The 20878-nt window shown below is 40.4% G+C and overlaps 1 protein-coding gene across 12 annotated transcripts in view; it reads right to left on the bottom strand.

The window, feature by feature from the left end:
* The window catches only part of CCDC150 (coiled-coil domain containing 150), a 78804-nt gene that overhangs the window by 8113 nt on the left and 49813 nt on the right, over positions 1 to 20878 (bottom strand). For 10 of the 12 annotated variants that reach the window (XR_004288411.1, XM_032354251.1, XM_032354252.1 and 7 more), the window contains 6 exons: positions 17232 to 17339; positions 11545 to 11673; positions 10766 to 10935; positions 8890 to 8983; positions 7944 to 8113; positions 6855 to 6981 (listed from right to left, as the gene is read on the bottom strand). Coding sequence is in view for 11 of the 12 variants with exons in the window: in XM_032354251.1 (XP_032210142.1) it covers positions 6855 to 6981; positions 7944 to 8113; positions 8890 to 8983; positions 10766 to 10935; positions 11545 to 11673; positions 17232 to 17339 (798 nt within the window). In the remaining variant the exon portion in view is untranslated. The other 2 variants (XM_032354262.1, XM_032354255.1) reach the window with 2 other exon arrangements.

Raw genomic sequence — 20878 nt, 5'->3', positions numbered from 1 at the left:
TTTATACACATCAAGTTCACAAGGTCTAGGATAATCATCCACAAATAAAACAACAAACAAGCTACCTTTTACTTAAAATAACCATGTCTTCAGAATTATCAACACAAGTTGGAATGCTTATTTGCCGGGTTTATTAACAGTCAGATAAGCTCATCGATGTCTGCGATAGAGTTTGTCAGCAAGAAAGATCAGGGCTAGGGGCTTAATGTCTCAACGAAATATTCATGAGTAATCTAAACATAATTGTTAGAGATGTAGGATAAAATTTTCCAGTTTTGGGTAAAATTACCAAATTTTTTGTTAATGAGAAACCTGGAAATTACCCTAAAATAAATTAAATGATGGACACATTGAATATCTAGATTATTTCCAAATAAAATACCAAAACATTAATTACTAAACATAGGTTTATCCACTTTCAGCTTTCTTTTACAGAGAAACTAAAGATATTTGGGTTAATAAACATGTTTTGTGCTAAATTAGAAAGTTTACTAGGACAAAGAATATACTTCTAGAAATTAAGAGATGTATTCATAAACTTGCCAGCCCACAGAATGTTAGTGTAACATACTCCACAATTGGTTATTTCTTAGTTTTCCCTAGGAATAAGGATTCTAAGGGTTAGGGATTCTAGTCAATATGTGTAATTAAAATTACTTCAAAGTGATAAGGGTGAAAGGAAACTGTATGAAAAGTGTCTGCTCCAGATGGAGAAAAAGGAGAAAACATAGAACAAAGTCTTAATGGGTAAAAGAAAGAGTTGGTCTGTGGAAAAGGAGTCTTGAGAAAGGAATTTTGTGTGTGGTCAAGGTGGCTAAGTTAATTCAAGTTTTTAAAGAATAATTTTGGTACAAAATTAGAATTTGGTTTTCTCTTCATTAAATGGACTGAGCTTTCTTGGACTATTGGTCTGTTCTTGATAAGAGGCTGTGAAAGTTTGTTGGTTTGTTTTTGTTTGTTTGTTTTGTTTTGTTTTAAATTTATTTTTTATTTTCAGCATAACAGTATTCATTATTTTTGCACCACACCCAGTGCTCCATGCAATCCGTGCCCTCTATAATACCCACCACCTGGTACCCCAACCTCCCACCCCCCTGCCACTTCAAACCCCTCAGATTGTTTTTCAGAGTCCATAGTCTCTCATGGTTCACCTCCCCTTCCAATTTCCCCCAACTCCCTTCTCTTCTCTAATTCCCCATGTCCTCCATGCTATTTGTTATGCTCCACAAATAAGTGAAACCATATGATAACTGACTCTCTCTGCTTATTTCGCTCAGCATAATCTCTTCCAGTCCCGTCCATGTTGCTACAAAAGTTGGGTATTCATCCTTTCTGAGGGAGGCATAATACTCCATAGTGTATATGGACCACATCTTCCTTATCCATCCGTCCGTTGAAGGGCATCTTGGTTCTTTCCACAGTTTGGCAACCGTGGCCATTGCTGCTATAAACATTGGGGTACAGATGGCCCTTCTTTTCACTACATCTGTATCTTTGGGGTAAATACCCAGTAGTTCAATGGCAGGGTCATAGGGAAGTTCTATTTTTAATTTCTTGAGGAATCTCCACACTGTTCTCCAAAGAGGCTGCACCAACTTGCATTCCCCCAACAGTGTAAGAAGGGAAATAATCAAGATTAGAGTTGAGATCGATGAGGTAGAAACCAGAGATACAGTAGAACGTATCAATGAAACTAGAAGCTGGTTTTTTGAAAGAATCAATAAGATCAATAAACCATTGGCGACACTAATCCAAAAGAAAAGAGAGAAAGCTCAAATACAAAAAATTATGAATGAAAAGGGAGAGATCACAACGAACACCAAGGAAGTAGAAACAATCATCAGAAGTTATTATCAACAGTTATATGCCAGTAAGCTAAGCAACCTAGATGAAATGGATACATTCCTGGAAAACTATAAACTCCCAAAACTGAATCAGGAAGAAACTGACAACCTGAATAGACCCATATCTAGTAACGAGATTGAAGCAGTGATCAAAAACCTCCCCCCCAAAAAGAAAAACAAGAGCCCAGGACTTGATAGATTCCCTGGGGAATTCTACCAAACTTTCAAAGAAGAAATAACACCTATTCTCCTGAAGCTGTTTCAAAAAATTGAAGCAGAAGGAAAACTCCCAGACTCTTTCTACGAAGCCAGCATTACCCTGATCCCCAAACTAGGCAAAGACCCTACCAAAAAGGAGAATTTCAGACCAATATCACTGATGAATATGGATGTTAATATTCTCAACAAGATCCTAGCAAACAGGATCCAACAGCACATTAAAAAGATTATCCACATGACCAGGTGGTATTCATCCCTGGGCTACAAGGATGGTTCAACATTTTTTTTTTTTTTAACCTTTTAGGTAAACTCCCTGAAAAACAAGGATTTTACATCTTAACAAAATAACTTACTGTGGTTGACACTGTCTTTTACTAGGTTTTTAATTACTTAAAACTGAGAAGATTGGGTTTTCTTAAGAGCTAACTTTTGTTCACAACTATATAACTTTCTGTATTTGCCTTTGAAACTTCCATTGTCACTTTGTTTAAAAAATATTTCATAATAATTTGTGATCTTAGTCAAATGTTTAAATGCTTTGACAATGTCCCCAAATCAAATTCTAAATGGAGCCTTTTTGATCTCAAAGTAACCTTGAGATTTCCCAGAGAATCCCTGAAAAATCTCAAAGGATTTTTGTCTCACCATGTAAAAAAGAGACATGTTAAAACTGATTAGGTGTATTTGGTGTGCTCAGTTACAGGGGGAGCACTGCCAAGTTAGTGATGACAAACCTTGTGTTTGTACAATGTGTGTTATGAATAGATGTTCTAGTAACTGTAGGAAATTCCTAAAAATCTGCTACGTCCTTTAATCCCAGTTATGAAATTGCTGTATATCACAGATAGAACCCAATATCCTTGTCAATTCTATTATCATTAACTCTCATCAGATCTTTAAACAGCATATTAAAGTCTTATCATTTATTGACAGCTGTTGTTCTTGGATGCTTGTGCAAAGGGAGATCCCTGGGAAGGACCCTACTATGTACTCTCGAGCACTGACATTCCCGCCAAATTAGAAGATTCAGATTTCACAACTGAAGAAGACTCCATCTGACGTCTGGTCCCGTGTAATTATGTGGTGCGGAGGCCTCAAAATCAAATTAGCTAAGAAGAGAAGTAGCTGACTTTGGGGTAGACTGCTTCCACCTAAGATGTCAGATCAAGAATGTTTCTTTCCATTCTTTCTTCTCTGACCATCCTTTTCCTAATTCTTACACCATGATGGTCTTTAGGATTCATTTGCCCACATTTTGCCTTGCTCTGGCCTGCAAAAATGATGCCATTGCAAAGGGTGTAATCTAGCTGAACACCTGGTAGATTCGCCATGCCGCTGGTCATCCCGTAGTTCTGGCCGTCACACACTTCTGATTTCCGATGCTTCAGTTCCTCTGGGCCCAACTCTGCGCCCCTCTCCATTGTTTCATATGCCCTACACCCCATGGTCAATTTCTCTGCTTCAGGTTAAAAACTCCAAGCCCAGGGAATCTTGCATCCAGGTTCTGGACAAAGAAAGTGACACAGGCAAGGGGAACTAGAAGAAAATCAGTGTGGTCCACAGACTTAGATTTTACTGATCTCCATTGCTGTCACCTTTCCACAGTTTTGAGCCACAGACTGAAAACTGGACTTAACCAGGAGGCAATCGTGATTCAAAATTAGCTTCCTGGGGCACCTGGGTGGCTCAGTGGATTAAGCCGCTGCCTTCAGCTCAGGTCATGATCTCAGGGTCCTGGGATCGAGCCCCACATCGGGCGCTCGGCTCAGTGGGGAGCCTGCTTCCCCCCGCCCCCTGCCTGCCTCTCTGCCTACTTGTGATCTCTCTGTGTCAAATAAATAAAATCTTAAAAAAAAAAATTAGCTTCCTTTGGTAGATCCCTAGTGCCTTGACTGCCATCAGAAACCTCTCCATAGGGGCACCTGCCTGGCTCAGTGGGTTGGGCTTCTGCTTTGGACTCAGGTCATGATCTCAGTGTCCAGGGATCAAGCCCCGCATCAGCTCTCTGCTCAGTGGGGAGCCTGCTTCCCCCTCTCTTTCTCTGCCTACTTGTGATCTCTGTCAAATAAATAAATAAAATATTTAAAAAGAAAAGAAAAGAAAAGAAACTTCTCCATAATTCTCCAGAATCTGCTAAAAGCTGCCCAACAAAACCCTTGACTCTGCCTGAACTTGTTCTGGGTAATCGGATATTCTCAGTTGTCTTTCAGCTGCGTGAGGAGGTATTTGTGCTGGGGCCAGTACCCGCTGCGGCACTTAGACTGACACTTCTAGAAAAGCTGAGGCTCTGCTACCTGAGATCGCTGAACGAGCTAGCCGGCCGGCCGGAGAGAGTGACTCCTTCAGCAGAGTCCTTCCCTTGCTTGGCTCTGATCTGGGTCTCGGGGACCAAGGCACATTGGGAATTACCTGCTTATAACGATCACAGCAGTTTCCCTCCCCCACGTGTGCTGTGTGCTCTTAAAACCTTGAAATGCACGTTCATCATTGCTAACCACAAAGCAAATGATCTAAGACAGTTGGGTAATCTGCCTGATAAGACCCCTGCCATCCCCCAGAGGAGAGTACCTTGTTCTAATCAACCTGCTTTTTAGCCTAATGTATCTTACTCCTGCTCTTGGCTGCCTCTGACAGCCTTTCATCTCATACGGCTCCTGGAGCTCTGCTAGATTGGGTACTACCGTGACTGGAACTGAGTTTTGCTCAGTTAAACTCTTAAAATGTTTAATATGCCTCAGTTTATCTTTTAACGTGACTTAAATCATTTTATAGAACTCCTTTGCTCTTCCAGTGCCCTTAAAGCAGTGCCGCTGGGTTTTCCGGAAGAGGTGGCAGCAGAGAAGGGGGAAGGCGGCGCTCAGGACAGCTGGCGGTGTCTGACCCGCTAAGGTTATCTGTAGCTTTTCTTTCTCACTACCTCTTTCCTTCAGAGCCTGTCTCCATGCCCCAGTGCCGGCCTTTTTATTTACATTCTACTATTACCTCAGTCACAACGTCGCCAAAACTGGGTAAGCACTACCAATGATCACTTACTTCGTCCTTACTATGTCTGGGCACTGTGATAATTACATATATTTCCCAACTTTAAAAAAAAACAAAAACAAAAACAAAACCCTGGAAAGTAGTTTATTACTGAGGAAAGAGAGACTCTGAAACTATCCGCAGTTAATTAACACCCTGCTAATGAGAGGCAGAGCCGGGACTCCTGAGTGGTGCACACCAAGCCCGCCCCGCTGCGAACGCCCCCGACGGCACCCACTCACTCTCCCCTCGGTTTCCCACCAGTGCAGTCTGCAGTGGTCCCTGTTAAAAGGGTTTAAATCCTGTAAGTATTCTGACAACTATGTCTGATTAAAAGTGCCTTTAATTTCAGTGTAGCTTTTTGTTTCCCTTTATAATGTTTTAAAGTTTAGTGCTTGTAATATACAAATTTTCTAAAAGATCTCTGTAAGTTGCAGTTGCTAAATACACCAAATTTGGCAAAATATAAACCTGTAGACCAGCCACTCTAAGCAAGTCTTGGAGTTATTTTAATTCCTCCCTCCCTTTTGTTCATGATAGAACATTTAGAACATGATGATGATTCTTCTTCACTTTCTTTTTTTTAAGATTTTATTTACTTATTTACTTATTTATTTATTCGTCAGAGAGAGAGAGAGAGAGAGAGAGCATGCGCGTGCACAAGCAGGCAGAGAGGCAGGCAGAGGCGGAGAGAGAAGCAGGCTCCCTGCCGAGCAAGGAGCCCGATGTGGGACCTGATCCCAGGACCCTGGGACCATGACCTGAGCTGAAGGCAGTGGCTTATCCCACCGAGCCACACAGGTGTCCCTGTTTGATGATTTTTCTATTAAAATACCTTTTTGATTTAATTGTTCTCTATTTTCAACGGAACCATGTTGCTTGGTGTTAATCTTCGAAAGCCCGAAGTAACTGTTGTAGTTTTCTGGGGTCTACCTGCCTCCGGTTTCAACTCTTCATTCTTGCCTACTCTCCACTACCACCAGACTCCCCTTCCTAAAATCGTCCTTACATCATACTTGCCCATTTCTTAGAAAGCCACCGAACTCCATTTTGACCTGAAAGGTCACCTCTAACATTCTGACAGTCAAAATCAGCTAGCAGAGGGTACCACCTCAGCTACCCACGCTTTCTCAGACATTCCCCAAAGTCTTGGCTCTGATCAGGAGAAAAAACACCTTACTCATTTTCCCACATGTCCTCTTCATTTTTGTAAATAAGCTCGGGTCACCCCCTTACACTGGGCGTCCTGGCCCTGTCAGCTCTGCCCGTCGTGTACTTGTTTCCCTTCCTCTATCACCCAGCCCTTACTCTGAGTTCCTTCGGAGTTGTACAGGGCCGCTAGTTACTCAAGAAATGTCCTCTGCTCTTTACACTGTTTATCTCCTGTAAAGAGTGGAGATCACAATTAAGTACGGGTCACATCGTGCACAGCAGAGCATGGACCATACGTGGCTCTAGGAAAAGGTGAATGAGTGACGGGTGCTAGCCAAGGAGTTGAGGGGGACAGATGATTTGATGCGTGCCCAACGGCCAGCCACTTCCTTCCTCTGTCGCTCAGTTACAAAGCTCTCACTGAGACACTCCTTCGCTGGGCAGAGAACCATCTGTCAGAAGCCTCTCGTGTTGTGATTTATGAAGAGCACAGAGACGGCTTTATCATGGAGGGCCCAGAAGGACAAGAGCAACTGCAACCCTGCTTAGAACTCCTGTAACTGGTTCTGCTCTCGGAAGGCACTCATCTAGAGCGACACTTGTCACCTGACTACGTACCTCAGTCATTTCCCGTTGTGCTGCTTTCTTGGCTGCTTCTCTCTCAGTTTGAAACTGCTTTCTTAGAGCTTCTATGCGTTCAGCGTGCATTTCTGCTTCCATTTTGGATTCCTCAGTCATTCGTTCTCTGTTTTGGGGGAAAAAAGTCACCCTTAGAAATCATCTTTAGGAGGCAAGGAAGGCCTAGAGGGGAACGTGCAACTATCCAAAAGGTGTGATTTACAAACAAGACGCAGATCAGGCACCAGGTGAACCACACTGGTCTGGAGCCCATTAAGAGCAGGGGAAGGACACATTTTCCTATAGCATGAAAGGCCAAAGAGTCATTCAGTGTAAAGACACCCAGCTCAAAGAGTGAGACACATACTCTTGTCCTAACCAATAAACCAGCCAGCAACATTCTCTGGCTTATTTCTTGAGCCAATAACATTTCCCTAGATTCTAGAATTTGCACAGATCATAAATTAGAAAACATACTTTCTCAGCTTTAATTGATGCCTTTTGTCTATCGGTATGTTCACTACCTGAACTGCATAAAGATCTAGGTGCAGACTGCACTTCCCAGGCTGAAGATTTTCATGGAATGTCACTTCTATCCCAGCCCTATTCACCTAGGTGCACTTTACAAAAACAAAACAAAACAAATCGAGGGCCTTCCCTGAACTTGGTGGATTTGACCTAATTTCAGGCCCAAAGGAAAACAATGGTTCAGGGTTTGTCTGGGTGAACGCATCCCACTCCTAGAAGGGGTTATTCCCATCCAGGCTGTTGCTATTCCGTCCCCAGATCATGCTTCGGAAGGACACATCAGCTCTTGATAGGGAAGGGTTGGCAGGAACGTGAAGTTTTGGTTCAGCCTGCACATGGCGCAGCGGCTGGACATGAGGTGAGGGGAGAGCGGACAAGGAGATCCGGACAAGCGTCCCCCACCCGGCGCGGGCTGCTCGGGCGGGCCTCGTTCCCTGTCACAGCTCTGCTGGGAGCTCCAGTTCCAAGCGGAAGATGGGCGCGAACTGGTTTATGGGACTGGGCCCGACTTACTCTCCCAGAGGCTCTTCCCTAATTTCACTGTGACTATCCTGCCCTTACTTGAAGGTTTCCAGATTTTGTCGCTCAAGTTCATTGTTTTCCAATTTCTCTTGGATATGATCGAGCTTTGTTTGTAGATGATTATTTGTCTGGAGAGATTGTTCCAGGCTCAAAGCCAGTTTCCTGTTGTCTTCTCTAGCTACATCTAGAGCTTTCTGTAGAGGCTCCATCTGAAAGAGGGAAGGCTCTTTTCAATTCCACTATCACAGATGCAAGAAGTCTGTAACACGGTATATGCATTCCTTACACTTTATCATCAGGGGCCATTGACACGATAATTATGGAACCAGAACCAAAGATTCCAGCTGCCTGCAATATACACGTGAGAACTGACTGCAGACCACGCTTAGGAGACTCTCAGAAGGTGATGGGGAGAGTCTGCTTCCTGATTACCAGTGAGCTCTGAAAAATTGAGCTGACTTAATTTTTAATTTTAAACTGGTTAAATTCCCCTTTCTGATCCTATAACGTTGTGGTGTCATTGCCTAGAGTGAAAAGAACAAGTCCCTGTATGTCCTTCCAGAAAAAGCTTATTTATATGAAAGACCCCTTTTTAATACATGCACATATATGTAGAGATACATTCACGAGTGCATACACCTGTGAACACACACATGTAAATGTGTCTCCTTTTTCACAGCGGGATCACTTGAATGACTTCTGACTGAAGTTTCAAGTTATTCTCTGACACTTTAACTTCTGCAGTCATTTATGCATTAATAAATAAAAAGGAAACCATATAAGTAAGAGAATTAGGCATCACTGTGGTCCTGGTTTGCCCATAAATGAACCAATGAAAGGCTGCAGGCCCAATTCCCATTTGTGACCCAAACTCAGACTTGGATGAAAAAAGAAATTTCCCTGATTATTTTACTCCATTTTCCTAAAAAGAGCAATAGCCCAATAAAACAAAACTATCACCATTATCAAAGTGGCCTTTACCTACCTCACTGTTGTGCTGGGCATCGACAACCAGCATCCTGGCTTGCCACTGGTCCACTTCCGCCTCCAGCTTCTGCACCCTCTGCTGATTTAGAGCCCTACGGATGGACAGCACAGGGAGAGTGACTGCAGAAGAGAACCGTCTAGGAATGGAATGTTCTAGATGCCACTGAGAGTTACTCTCTCACTGAGAGGGCACTCTTCCAAGAAGCTCAAATAGCATACATGGTAAAGTGGAGATGCTCAGAGTATCTGAGACTTGGCAACTTCAGCTTCAGGTTAAGAAATTAAGCTCCTAGAGATGGAAAATTGGTCCCAGCTATGAGTCAATTTAACTTGATACATTAAACTGTCAATACTTATTAATGACTAACTTATGAGCTGGTAATTTTAACATACATACATATCACTAGTATTAGATATACCCCCTCTAGATAGATGGGCCTGCTGTTGACATTCTGCTTCTAAATACAACTCCCAGGACACCTGGGTGGCTCAATGGGTTAAAGCCTCTGCCTTTGGCTCAGGTCATGATCCCAGGGTCCTGGGATCGAGCCCCGAATCGGGCTCCCTGCTCAGCAGGGAGTCTGCTTCCCTCTCTCTCTGCCTACTTGTGATCTCTGTCTGTCAAATACATACATACATACAACTACCTACAATTTTATTGTGAATGGTAGGCAACTTTTACTGCCATCCCGGTAACTTTTTAAGTTCAGAGGTAACATACATTTATAGTATGTAAAAAATAAAGATAAGTACAATGGAGAATATAAAACTGGCACCTGTTCCCCCAACACTGAGGCTATATGCACAACTAATATACACATTACAATATATTTAAGAGAACTTACTAAACTCAAATCATTTGTTTATTAACATCAAGGGGAAATTTTTATGCAACTTGAAACATTCAAAGAAGGAGTTTACTTATCAAACATGACTCAAAGTAGTTCTTGGAATGATTCCTCTAAAATTATTAATCTTTAAATAGGACACTAATATAGAAGTAATTCAAACTCAACTAGGCACTTAGCTTTAATTATTTGGACTACATAATTATTTTTTTTTATTTTTTATTTTTTATAAACATATATATTTTTATCCTCAGGGGTACAGGAGGACTAGACAATTATTATTCCGTAGACCCCAGAGCAGGTTTAAATGGTACAGAAATAGAAAGGGTAAGGCAGCAATATAGCACACAAACTTCTAGAATACACACTCCTTTAGACCACTACAAAATATGGGAATTTTGGAATCTTTGAAGATCATGTTTATTTCTAATTCCAGATCTCCCTAATTTTCTAGATCTTTATTTTTTTATAATACTGTTTTATTGAAAGCATGTCTACATTTCACTATTTCTGAAATGTAAAGCTAAGATAGAAGACTCTTCGAGTGTAGCACAGAAAAGGAGATGAACTGTCATCCATATTAAGTGAGTACAGAATAGGGAGAGGGAAACATGTCAAACTTTGGGTTGAAATTGGAGGAAAAACCTGTTCAGGACTGAAGGGAGGTCCTTGGTTCCAAACAAAAATCTCCTTGACTAAAGACTACAAATAATTAAGCACGTCAGCTTACAAAACTCCACTGGGCCGGGGGAGTGGTGAGGATTCAAGGGTGTGGGCTGAGGGGCAGCCCGTGGGCCACACGCATGGCCGGGCTGGAGGCCGGGCACCCCGAGGCGGCTGTGGCTCTGGGCCAGGACCTGGGTAAGAGCAGGTTGGGAAGTCTAGAGGCAAAGGTTAGTGCGGTCACCGAAAACCTTGCTCCCCAGTCAAGTTTCTAGTATCCTCAAATGGGCTTGTTCCTGAAAGCGGCTTTGTCCCTTACTATGCCACAACAGACAGCCGCGCGCACAAGGACACAGTCATCACCTTTCTTTCTTGAGGCCCGCGATCTCCGAGTCCCTCCGGCCCAGCTCTATCTGGACTTTTTCCAGAGCGCCCTGCATCTTGCTGTGGGAGGCCAGCACGTTCTCCAACATGATCGTGACCTTGCAGTTGTCCTCCTTAGCCTCCGCCAGTTGTCGCTGGAAGTTGCCCACCTAAAAGGAAAGGGAGCCGGAAAAAGAGGTTTGATCCTTTCGGGTTACTCAGCGGTGGCTGAGGCCCGTCACTTCTGAGCACGAGGACGGACACTAAGCGTGGCACCGTGCTAAGAGGAATGACTGCAGCCTGTTTTATCTTGTCAACATCTGAAGTTCTTGCGAGAGCGGCGGCCCCACCACTGCCCTGCCGCGGCGCGGACGAGCGGGGACCCGGCGTGGGCAGCTCCCGGCCTCCGGGTGGGGTGGCCCGGGTGGTCTGCGGGGTGAGCTCACGGCGGGGCCCGAACACACGTGTGAAGGCCGCCGGAATGAGCAACATGTTAATAACACGTACGTGGACAGGTCATTGCTACCACGGTCAGCTGTGTGTCAACAGAGAATGAGGACTTTTTAAGACTGGAATTCAAAAGACATTGGGAGTTAAAGGATGTGTTTTTAAGGCAAACACTTAACAGCTCTTCTAAAACTGTCTTTAGAAAACACAATCCTCCTCTGATCAATCCTCATTCTTGCTCAAGGTAACAAGAAACGAAGGAACAGACTCGGGGCAGATTTCTCACGCGCCTCGCGTCGGCAACAAGCGCTCACAGAGGGCGGGCGCCTTGCCTTCTTGCTCTCTCTGTCCTCCAGGGCCTCGAGGTCCCCTTTCAACCTCTGACTCTCCTTCAGGGCTGCGTCCCGGCTCCTCATGGCTTGTGAGAGCTCCTCCTCGTTCTTTTCGAGAATGGATTTCACCTTAGGAGAGGACAAGGAAGGACAAATAACTTTTCCAAAGCACTGTAAGTCAGCAATTAGAGTAAGACCAGCAATTTGGAAACCAAGCTCAAAATGTTTAATTAACTATACTTATCCACTATAATAAAAACCAGCTTTATGAGCTATTCTTTCCTTTAACGAAAACTACAAAACAATAGCAAAAAATCTGTGTGAATAAACATGAGCAAACCTAACAGATGTCAATCATCAGGAAAGCACAGGCTAAGTGATGAGGGAGACAAGATTATGAAGGTCAGAGGCAAAGTGGGGAAGAAACGGAGTATCATGGAACTGGAAAATAGAATACAAATCTAACGAAAGCAAAGACAAATAAATACTAAGCAGGGTCAAAAAAAATAGTGCTATAGAAGAAGGCATCTAAATTGGAAGTATTAGTATTTTATATCGCTGAAATACTTTGAGTATATCTACACAATCATTTCAAATGATCAAATATTTTAATATTACTTTTTAAAAATGTATTGAAATAACATCCATAGGATGCTGTAAAAGTAGTACAAAGAGTCCCGTGCAGTCTTCACCCTGCTTCTAATGGTGCCGCCTTACACTACAGTAGTTCAACATCAAAATTGGGACGCTGCCTTTGTACATTACTGCTAACAGATTAACCGGACTACAGAACTTCCTCTGCTTTTCACATCTGTGTGTGTGCACGCACCGAGCTCTGTGTCCTCTGACCCCACGCACATTACTCCTGTGAACACCGTCACAATCGAGATACAGAACTGCCCCATCGTGCCGCAAAAGAATTCACGTGTGCTGCTTCTCTGTGTACACACGCTCTCCCAACCCCGTCCCCAGGCCCGGGGCAACCAATGATTTGTTCCGGACCTCTGTAGTTTTGTCATTTCAAGAATGCCGAACATTTCAACGTAATTAACTTTTGTATACGTAACACATTCACATTCTCCTTTTTTTGAACAGCATGTCTGAGGTGTGAATGACCCACAATAAGCTGTGTATATCTCGAGCACACAGTTCTGACATTTAAATTCCTGAAACCATAATCAAGATATTAAGCGTTTCTATCATCTTACAAGTTCTCTCATGCCTCTGTAGTTCCCCCCCTCCCCTTGTTCCCGTATCTCCACGCAAGGCAACTAATCTGTTTTCTGTCACAGTAAATTATTTTATCTTCTAGAATTTTACATAAGTGGAATCATATCGTGTGTTCTCCTTTTTGAATGGCTTCCTTCACTCAGCGTAGTTGATTCCATCTTTTTCATTATCAGTAGTTCAATCCTTCTATTGCTAAACCGTACTCTGTTGGAGGATCTACCACAACTTACTGACCCATTCACCTTCTGGACCCTTAAGTTGCTTCCAGCTTTAAGCTATTACAAATAAAGCTGCTGTGAACAGCTGTGTACAAGGCTTTGCGTGGTTTTATGCTTTCATTTATCTTTGGTAGATACATAGGAGAGAGGAATGGTTGGGTTATACACTGTTTCATTTTTAAAGAAACTACCAAACTATTTTTCAGGGTGGTCGGACCATCTGACATCCCCCTCAGCTGTGTATGACGGTCCCAGTGCTCTGCATCCTCACTAACATTTGGGATGATCAGTTTTGGGGATTTACACATTCTAACAGGTGTGTGGTATATCTCACTGTGGCTTTCATTTGCATTTCCCTAACACCTGATGTTTAACATCTTTTCAACTACTTAGTTATCATCCATATATATTTTTTTAGATTTTATTTATTTGACAGAAACAGACAGGGAGAGAGGGAACACAGGCAGGGGGAGTGGGAGAGGGAAAAGCAGGCTCCCCCCAGAGCAGGGAGCCCGATGTGGGCCTCGATCCCAGGACCTTGGGATTGTGACTGGAGCTGAAGGCAGATGCCCAACACCTGAGCCACTCAGCACCCCTTCACTGTTTTCTTCTTAATAATTTTGACAGTTTAATACGTTCGGGAGACAAGGCCTTTATAAGAAAAATGATTTGCACCTAATTTCTCCCAGTCAAGAGCTTATATCTTATTTTTTTAATAGCTCTGAAGAGGATAAGTATTGTATCCTTTTTTTTTTTTTCCTTTATGGATCATGCTTTTGGTGTCAAATCTATCTCTGAGAAGATCACAAAGATTTCCTTCTATGTTTTCTTCTAGAAGTTTTACAGTTTTAGGTTTTACATTTAAGACTGATCCATTTTGAGTTAATTTGTTTTTTTAAAGATTTTATTTATTTATTCATTTATTTGAGAGAGAGAGAGAGAATGCAAGGAGGAGCAGAAGGAAAGGGGCAAGCAGGGCTCAATCTCATGACACTGAGGTCATGACCGGAGCCAAAATCAAGAGACAGACACTTAACTGAATGAGCCATCCAGGTGCCCAAGTTAATTTTTACCTATGGTGTGAGGTATGGATCATAGACTTTTTGGTTTTGCATGTGGATAGCCAACTGCTCCAAGACCATTTGCTGAAAAGAGCATTCTTTTTGTACCTTCACTTTTGTTGAAAATGAAGTGTTTATAAAATTACTTTGAATAGGTGGCACATTCACATTATTTAGATACAACAGGGTGGGGCGCCTGGGTGGCTCAGTGGGTTAAGCCTCTGCCTTCAGCTCAGGTTATGATCTCCGGGTCCTGGGATCGAGCCCCGCATTGGGATCTCTGCTCAGCAGGGAGCCTGTTTCCCCCTCTCTCTCTCTGCCTGCCTCTCTGCCTACTTGGGATCTCTCTCTCTGTCAAGTAAATAAATATTAAAAAAAATATATACAAAAGGGTAAAGTGAAAAATTTCCAGCCATCCAATTTTCTTCCTCAAAAATAATGTTGCCAATCTGTGATTCATTGTAGAGCAATTCTATGCATTACAAGTGAATATATATATATATATATATATATATATACACACACACACACACACTCACATATGTATATATATTTTTATCCTCCTACCCCTTTTACTACACAAATATTAAAATACTGCATATACTCTTCTTTTTTTTTTTTTTTTTTTTAGGTTTTTTATTTATTCATTTGACAGAGAGAGATCACAAGTAGGCAGAGAGGCAGGCAGAGAGAGGAGGAAGCAGGCTCCCCGCTGAGCAGAGAGCCCGATGCGGGACTCGATCCCAGAACCCTGAGATCATGACCTGAGCCGAAGGCAGCAGCTTAACCCACTGAGCCACCCAGGCGCCCCTGCATATACTCTTCTGAACCTTGACTATTTTAACCTAATAATACATATATTCAAACAGTATTTCAAATCATGAATACACCATGATTTATTTAGCTAGTCTCTTATTGATGAAATTCTGTTTGCTTCCAGTCTTTTGCTGTTAACAATACTTCAGTAAGTAATCTTATAAATATGCCATATATAAGCTGGTATATCTACAGGATAAAGTCCTAGAAATATAATGGTGAGGTGAAATGATAGATACTAAATTATCCACCTCCCCCCCCCCAAGAAGTCGTAACATTTTACACTTCCAACAGCAACAAAACCCAGTATCTTTTATCCACATCTTCTTCAGTATTATTATACTTCCTTAAAACTTTTCACCTGTAACATCTGAAATACTTCCTCTTTAAGGACCCAAGAATATTACAAAAGATGCCAACTAAGACTCTAAAAATGTCCTGGATTTTGTTTTAGAAATGGACTCAGGAAAGAATATAGTTTTTATAATTTTACCAGTGTTTTTAAGATACATATGAAAAGGCCCTAGCAGAAATGTTTACAGAAAAGATCTAAATAGTAATCAACTCTAGAAGACAAGTTATATAGTAATTTCTAGTTTTAAATATCAAAGAAAGATGGATGCTCTAAAAAGTTTTCTTTGGAAAATATTTCCAATGTTCAAGTTCGTGGGGATTTCATTAATGTATTTCTATTTTAAAAGCGGGCTTTATCTAAATATTTTACCATGAATATTAACATTATATAGATATCATGAATTTAAAAAAATCAAAATCAGATTAAAAAGGTGTCAATGTTAATCCAAGTCTTTTTGTCTAAAAATTTTACATAAGTGGAATGATGGTTTCAATATACAAAATGATGGTTTCAATATACACTGTCAGTTTTTCTTATTTATGAAGAACCTAACTTCCCTGTTGTTTCTCATTGCTCCAAACATTATCTTTCTGGATTGTTACTACTTTTCTTCATTGTTGTATAAATCTGAAATTTCCTTATGACTTAATTTGTGGTCTTCACTTACCGAATCCTGATTAAGAAAATTTGGTGACTCGTTTATTAATGGTCTTGAAGCAAGAATGTCTATTTTACCTTCCAGCCTTCCTTCCATGGTTTTAATAGCATTCAAAAGAGTCTTTAGAGAGATTCTAGAGTCTGCAATATCCTGAGAAGCTCTCACAGAAGTCAGAGTAGGTGCAAAGGTCACACGGCGTGTAGAGTTGGGAACGACACTGGGCAAACCAACGGACGAAGTTCTTTCCTTTACGCTGTTTACATGGGGCCTGTAGCTTTCAAACAACTTCGAAGACGCAGGCCTCTCCGGAGATTTCCTTCTTCTTGGAGGCATCACCAATTACAAACAGTAAAATGGCTAAACCTAGACTTATTTTTCAGTGAATGCTCCTTTTATTAGGAGGAGCGACACAATATTCTGAATGAAGCTCTGATGGAAAATATACTTGAAAATGGGTTCCTTTGCTTTCAGAATGAAGAAATCACACTGTGAAGTTGTCCTAATGAAGAAACTGACCTTCCTTAAATCAAATTCCCTGTAGGAGAGTATATCTAATGAGACCCCCTTTTCCAGTATGGTCAGATGGTTAGAACCCTAACGGTATTCTATTTGAAGACACATTCTAGCTCCTTGGTTACCAGTGCTATACAAACAAAAATATTATCAATATAGAAGTTAGACATACACTGATTTTTTTTTAATATCATACATAGTAAATCTGTAAATCATTGAAACAAATCACTTTTTCTTGGTAACACATTCCTGGATTATTTTTCTTCATGAAATGTTTTATTCTCTTCTTTGTCGAACTTTCCCCATTCATTTGTTAAAATGTTATGTGATCCACAAAAGGTTTACAGCCTCAGTAGCCACCATGGTAACAAGTAAGCACTTTACCAATGCCTCTTTCATGTGAGCTGTCTGTTGTGAGTGTATCTTGCTGGCACTGAGTTCTGAACTTGCCAATATTTATCAAAACACTTCCTCTATGAAAGTCTTTCTTGATGCTTTCATTACAATGATGCTCTCTATGAACACTCATAACTTTATCTTGCTTCTAAAAGACATAAATTTTAATTCTATAATAAAGTTTATGAGTATATTCCTAAGCCTCCAATTAGAGCATAAATAAGTTGAATGTCCCAATCCTGCTTCAGGCATCTTTCCTTCTTACAGTGCAGCAAAACCCTGGACATTGGTGGTTTTTAAAAAATGTTTGCCAATTGAGTCATGTGAGGGAATATTTATCTTTCTGGGACTGTATGGTAAGGTGGGGAGAGAGGCATCAATTTTTTAAAACCTAACTAAAACAACATAACAGCAATCTGGTTTGTAGTTATTAATCACACCTGAGCATATTTGCTCTCTAGAGCCTTGTTCAACTTGCGTAGATGGTCATTCTGTGAACTAGTTTCAGTAAAAGAATGTAGTTGTTCTTCTAGCTGTTTAACTTTTATCTAGGGTAAAACAGAAGAATAATAAAATAAGGCTTATTAATTTTAGGTGTATCTATATTATTCATACACACTCTAAAAGAATATATATATTACATACACACACATATATACAAGTATATTCAGATATACATACACATACATATACACACACTCTAAAAGGATATATATATTATACATACACACGTACTCTAAAAGGAAAAAGATGTCATGAGTTTGGAAAAATCACAGAGACTCCTTAAAAGTTATAAAAGCAATCCTGAGTTTTTCTTTTTCTATTCTTTTTTTTTTTAAAGGTTTTATTTATTTATTTGACAGAGATCACAAGTAGGCAGAGAGGCAGGCAGAGAGAGAGGAGGAAGCAGGTTCCCCACCAAGCAGAGAGCCCAATGCAGGGCTCGATCATGACCTGAGCCGAAGGCAGAGGCTTAACCCACTGAGCCACCCAGGCGCCCCAATCCTGAGTTTTTCTAATCATGCAAAGAATGCTACCTCAATTAACACAGCTATTTCAATAGCTTAAAGTAGGCTACAGCCGTTTACATGTAATGAGATGACTCATTTGGTTTCTATTGCTTATGGAAACTCCAAATTAACATGACTCATGAATGTAACAGTGAGACTTTGTGAATAATAATTTCAATTAAAAAAATTGTGGTATCTAACATTCAAAAAACATTTTGAATATAGATAATTAGAATTGTCATTATGCAAGATGACAGAGTCTTATTTTATCAACAAAATTATAAAAGCTGAATAAAGGAAGTTCTTAAATGATGAATTCTATTTTAACACTGAGAAAGATGACATATCTTTCTTTAAACAAAATGGTCATTTGAGGGAATGAAACCATTAATATTTACTCACTAATCTCCAAATTGTGTTTTTCCAAATATTCTTCCTATCATACCTAACCCTTTCATACGAATCAACAATTAACATTACTGAGCCTATCCCTGAATCAGAAAAAATTTATCCAAGATTTTAAAAATTTAAATCAACTTTTCCCTCTCCCTGTGTCTTGTTTCCTACCCATAGAGGGTAAACACTTCTTGGCTATAGTTACTGAACCCTTTCAGAAACTATTAAAAATATGATTGCTAATATTGGGTTTTTTTCAAAGACAGCATAAAAGCACATTTTGTCTCAGGAAATCTCTCTAGTATCCTTCTTTTATCCTTGCTTATTTCTGTTGCTCTTTTCCACAAAGTACATTATAAAATATGTGTTGTGGTTCCCTAAAGCCATCATGGTTTTCACTTAAAGTTTCAGAATTAGAGGCGCCTGGGTGGCTCAGTGGGTTAAGCCGCTGCCTTCGGCTCAGGTCATGATCTCAGGGTCCTGGGATCGAGTCCCGCATCGGGCTCTCTGCTCAGCAGGGAGCCTGCTTCCCTCTCTCTCTGCCTGCCTCTCCATCTACTTGTGATTTCTCTCTGTCAAATAAATAAATAAAATCTTAAAAAAAAAAAAGTTTCAGAATTAAAATGCCACCTCTAAAGGGAAATATTGATACAATAATTATTCTTATCTTAAATATAAGCAGACTGCTGTGAGCCTGTAGAATCTAATGGAAAATGGCTGATTAATTCTGAAAACCTTTAGATTTGCTTCTCTTCAAGCAAAACACAGAATATATCCTTATTTCACAATATTTCTCAGATAATTTGCCTAACTCAACCTCTAGGTACACAGTAAAATGCCCTGAAACTTTTCAGATGGCATTTTCTCATTTATAAGCACTTTAATTTCTGTATTATCATATTTGGCATGATTTTGAATTCGGGACATTCATATGGGAAAGAACACAGAAGCAAATACGTTGTGCTGCCCTAGAGCGACCTGGGTTTTCTGTGTCATTAAAATTCAAGCAGTTTCCATTACTAGCTTATCAGCCAGTCTCAGAAAAAGTGGTAATTTAGATTAAGGTCTTTAGTTTATCATTCTTAATCTTTTTTAATAATTATACTACAGGGACGCCTGGGTGGCTCAGTTGGTTAAGCAGCTGCCTTCGGCTCAGGTCATGATCCCAGCGTCCTGGGATCGAGTCCCACATCGGGCTCCTTGCTCCGCAGGGAGCCTGCTTCTCCCTCTGACTCTGCCTTCCACTCTGTCTGCCTGTGCTCACTCTCGCTCGCTCTCTCTCTGACAAATAAATAAATAAATAAATAAATAAATAAAAATAATTATACTATAAATGTGTCCCTAAATCATGTATAGTATTATTTTATGAGACTGGTCCATTTTCACACGTATGTCTACACTCTTGCAGAGACTGCTTTCAAAACTGGTATAACTTCTTTCAGGAGTAATTTCATAAACTCTAGTAAATTCAAAATCTGTAATCCTACAATCCAGGAATTTTCCCCCTGAGATTTATACTTAGCCTAGAGAATTTTTCTACATTTGAGTACAAGGAGACATGTACAATAATTCATCACATCGGTGTTGTTTGTAAGCAACTGGAAACTGCCTGAATGTCCATCAATAAAAGAAAGAATAAATCTATTTTTGCCATATTTATAAATTATTACATTGAATTATATTGAAAATAAAATTCAGATCATGTCTGAATCTGGGGAAGCAGTTTCTCACTCAGTCTACATTAGCACCTAAAACCCAGTCTTTATACCAATCATTAAGTCAATTCTAAAAAGTAACCTTTTATCAAATGATTCATAGGTAATATTTTAATCGATTGTTCAATTTAGAGAGAACACAGAAGGTTATTTTGATCATGTTTAGTATGCAGCTCTTCCTTTAAATTAACTTGTAAGAGTATTATGGTATAAGAGCAACTTCCCTTGGGTTGATGGTCAGTCCCTTTGGAATGTGCCAACCCAAAGTATAACATAAAAACACCAGTGAGTCAGTAGTTTCAAGTATTTCAGCTTTCAAAGACTATCAAAAACCTTAAGCCCTTGTTGTAGGAATCTGAGCAGAAAAAGGGTTATATTTTCCTTAAGATTCTGAGGATAACCACTAAAGTATGTAATTGAGATATAAAAGGTTAAATAGCAATCTACACACCCAGACTGTAATGTTGACTAATTTTCCTAGTGAAAAGGAGATAAGAGATATGCTTCTCCCTCATTTTATAGGTGAAAAAGATGAAATTCAAACAAAACAATCAGAAAATGATTAACGAAATGCCAATAAGTACCTATCAAGAATTACTTTACAAATAGCATGGAGGACAAGGGAAGATGGAGAGAAGGGAGTTGAGGGAAATTGGAAGGGGAGGTAAACCATGAGAGACTATGGACTCTGAAAAACAATCTGAGGGTTTTGAAGGGGGGCGGTGGGAGATTGGGGGAACCAGATGGTGGGTATTAAGAGAGGGCACGGATTGTATGGAGCACTGGGTGTGGTGCAAAAACAATGAATACTGTTATGCTGAAAAGAAATAAAAATCTTAAAAAAAAGAAAGAAAATAAACATAGTTAGACAGGAAAAGAAAAGAATTACTTTAAATGTAAATGGACTAAGTGCTCTAATCAAACAACAAAGGACACAACAAAAGCACTTTTAAGAGGGAAGTGTCT

This window comes from Mustela erminea, chromosome 8 (genome assembly GCF_009829155.1).
Source record: "Mustela erminea isolate mMusErm1 chromosome 8, mMusErm1.Pri, whole genome shotgun sequence".
Lineage (NCBI taxonomy): Eukaryota > Metazoa > Chordata > Mammalia > Carnivora > Mustelidae > Mustela > Mustela erminea.
The sequence above is the reverse complement of the archived record's forward strand: the minus strand, read 5'-3'. Positions and strand labels throughout refer to the sequence as shown.